Below are 3,620 nucleotides of genomic sequence, written 5' to 3'. Positions count from 1 at the left end.
TGACTGAGTATGAAATTAACGTGTCACCCCGCCGAATATCACGCTGCCCTTCATTAACCCCGCCCGTGATTAGGTCAAGCTAGCCGATTCCACGCACCTCCACACTTCGTTTTGCGTCTCGTTTAAATTTTCGCGATTTCGTGGACGCGAATGTACGCGTCTGGCGCCCAACTTCGGAATATTTCGTGGAGTATCGGAGGTGCGAGGAAATCACTGGAGAGGCCGACCATCCCGCTCTCCTAAGTCCTTTTGATCCGGCACACGTCCCGGAGCGGTCCGGGAGTGCAAAAAAGTCGTGACAATATATATATATATACATATATATATATATATATATATAACTAATATACATTTATGTCTAAAAAATAATTATAAAATATTTCTTGTTTTAGCAAATAAATAAAATTGTGCGAAAAGCGGTACAAAAGGACCGGCGCAAGGGTTCTTCAAGGTATGCGCCACTGCCGGGGTACGTTCTGGCGCCATCGCCAGGATACGGCACGTACGGTATGGCGCCAACGCCGGGGTACATGCCCGCTCCTTTGCCGGGGTACGTGCCCGCTCCTCTGCCGGGGTATGTACGTGCCCGCTTCTCCACCGGGGTACGTGCCCGCTCCTTCACCGGGGTACGTGCCCGCTCCTCCGCCGGGGTACGTGCCCGCTCCTCCACCGGGGTACGTGCCCGCTCCTCCACCGGGGTACGTGCCCGCTCCTTCGCCGGGGTACGTGGCCGCTCCTCCGCCGACATACGTGTTTGCTCCTCCGCCGGGGTACGTGCCCGCTCCTCCGCCGGGGTACGTTCCGGCAGCCAAAAAAATAGATTGACTTGTAACGTTATGACTGTTCGCCGACGGAAAACTTTGCGCCATTTATATAGACATTGCGTGTGTTTCACAATATTTTATTCACAATCAGTTTCACAATATGTTTTGTATAGATAACCAATATAAATTGAATAAAAAGTTTATAAATCAATATTGTTATTGTTCCCATGTATTATTCCCATAATCCTTTTTCTCTTTCTTTTTTTCTTTTTTTTCAGTACGTTGGATCCTATATATATAAACAATTTTTACTATTTTGTATGCACAACAATAAATAAATTAAATAAGAAATAGTTTGATCGAAATATGTTATGATATTTATTGTAAAATAATTACTTTATGAAAATGAATATTATTAGAGGTGCAAGAGATGCAGTAAATTGCCAAGTGTCTAATAAGTACCCGCGTCAATACATACTATGTATACTAATTCACATTCTCAATTATGCTACTGTTATTATTTGTCATCAGACAATTATAAACATACACATAATAATTAGATACATATTATATATATATATATATATATATATATATATATATATACGCACATGTGTGCATAAGAATATATGTAATTTATAAAAAGCGGGTGCTTATTAGCCTTGATACGTTACTGCCTTCTGCTACGGACGGCCAGAAAGCATTTTCAGGTTCAAGCCGTATTGCTAGAATCCATAGACGCGGCAACGCCGCGCGGCGTTTCCGCGTCTATAGCATATGTCTTTCCACCACCGTGCGTCCGTGTGAGCAATTCAGTGGTGTGTGTACGTGTACGGAATTTCGCGTTGTCACCACTAGTGGCACCACCTTACGTGCGCGTCGGAGTTTGGCCTTTGCTTTAGTTGACATTACCGACGTCGAGGAAGTTCGGCCTTCGTTTTAGGATCCCCTTAAGGGCTTAAGCGAGGGCATACGTCGTACCTTAAAAAATGTCGGACTCGATGTATTATACACTATTCCGAAGAAGCTTAACACAGTTATCAAAAGGGGTAAGGATAGATTGATGAAGAATAGGGAAACCAACATTGTTTATCAGATTGAATGTGATGACTGTGAGACTTCTTATATAGGGCAAACTAAGAGACATCTTGAGACTAGAATCAAGGAGCATTGTAATGATATTAAAAAGCATTTCAGCAATCACTCATGCCGTTTTCGAGTGAATGCTCTCAGATTGCTCTGAGAGCAAATCATATGTTCGAGTGCAATCACGGGCAACTCTCAAACAGATTTTGGATCTACTCTGTTTGAATAAAAAAGCATATTAATTGCTGAAAAATTACAAAAATACATGTTTTACGAACTCATATGACCATAGAATTAACTCCTTTTATCCATTAACAATTTTAAATATAAAAGATTTATCTTTACTTTAGTATAAAACCATAAACGTAACAAAATTTGTGATTTTTCATTTAAAATGGTCTGTTAGCTGTTTTTCGACTTTATCGACGGAACGCTACATTAACGAGTTCGCGCTGTCGAAAAAAACGCTCGAGTTCTGCTCTAACCTGCTCTGACTCTGGGGAGCAGGGCAACGCAGAGCAGTCAAAACAAATGGCGGCACCGATTGATCAATTACGTGGATTACGTGTAATCGAAATTATGCAGGATTTGTTGTCATCAGACAGTTCTGATGATGACGATGATATTATTGATGTACAATTATTGAGGAATAATGCCAGAAGACGCCGATGGGGTAAAGTTCCTAAAGTTGAAAATTTTATTCGCGATGTAGTTGACAAGTATTCAGAGCCAGAAGTACGTATATGTTTATGCTACTTTAATATAACAATTACAAATTTAGGAATAATATCAATAATATTAATTTATTCTTACAGTTTAAAAGTGATTTCCGAGTATTTCGTGAAACATGTAATTATTTAATTGAATTGTTCGAACAAAGTGTATATTGCCCCCGAGGAGCACCTTTTGGCGGTGTTGAAGCGAAAAGTGCCGAAGAACACATTCTGTATTATTTATGGTAAGAATTAATAAATAAGATATTGGTAAAATAAATTCAATGTGTTTACAATGTTTGGGTAACACTAGGCCTTCTGCTACCCTGGCTGATTGTTTTACCTTAACATATATATCGAGTTCATATGGAATACATCAATATAGGGAGCTTTTCAGCAAGCGACACAAATACACAAGTCGTCATAAGCATCGTTTTATCTATCTTTTTTGGCAATGAGTAAAAGATAAAACAATACTTGTGTCGACTTGTATCGCTTGCTAGAAAGCTCCGATAATGTGCCTACTTCACCCTCTGTTGACACTCACCTAAAAATATTTTTATTAAGGTCTGAGTAGTTAAAAATGAAAATTTTTAGCACCAGAAGAAAAGAATAAAGTAACAGAAATTAAGGAATAATTGATTCCATAAATTAACGACTTAAATTCTATTTAAAATATTTTTAGTATATAATATATTTAGTTGAATATGTAAATAACTTGCTTCGTAAGTTTTTAATACAACTAATAGGAATTGTTTGTCAATTTATGGAAAATATATTTTTGTTCGTTTATCTTTGTTTTTAGGAGTCTCCAATGTTCATTTACACCTACTGTACTAAATATAAATATTTAAAGTTGAGTGCGTAAATTATGTGTTTTGACGTACTTCGAGTGTAAACAAATCCACCAGGGCAGTGCTCAATTTTTGTTTTATTTGTTAACAATTGAACAATTATTTTGTTCTATAGGTTTGCAGGTAACAAAGCAGTTTACCGGACCGTAGCTCATATTTTTGGAATTAGTATATCGACAGCACACAAGATGATAGATAGTGTA

General features: G+C 38.3%; 1 protein-coding gene across 1 annotated transcript; it reads left to right on the top strand.

Annotated features, from left to right (window-relative positions):
• Positions 1 to 2,381: 2,381 nt before the first annotated feature.
• Positions 2,382 to 2,812, top strand: LOC112455265. The gene is made up of 2 exons (XM_025017071.1): positions 2,382 to 2,585; positions 2,666 to 2,812. The coding sequence occupies exons 1-2, from the start codon at positions 2,382 to 2,384 to the stop codon at positions 2,810 to 2,812; spliced, it is 351 nt and encodes a 116-aa protein (XP_024872839.1).
• The last annotated feature ends 808 nt before the right edge of the window (positions 2,813 to 3,620 follow it).

This window comes from Temnothorax curvispinosus, unplaced genomic scaffold, assembly GCF_003070985.1.
Source record: "Temnothorax curvispinosus isolate PA1 unplaced genomic scaffold, ASM307098v1 QBEX01005939.1, whole genome shotgun sequence".
NCBI lineage: Eukaryota > Metazoa > Arthropoda > Insecta > Hymenoptera > Formicidae > Temnothorax > Temnothorax curvispinosus.
This window is presented reverse-complemented; position numbering and strand designations above follow the sequence as displayed.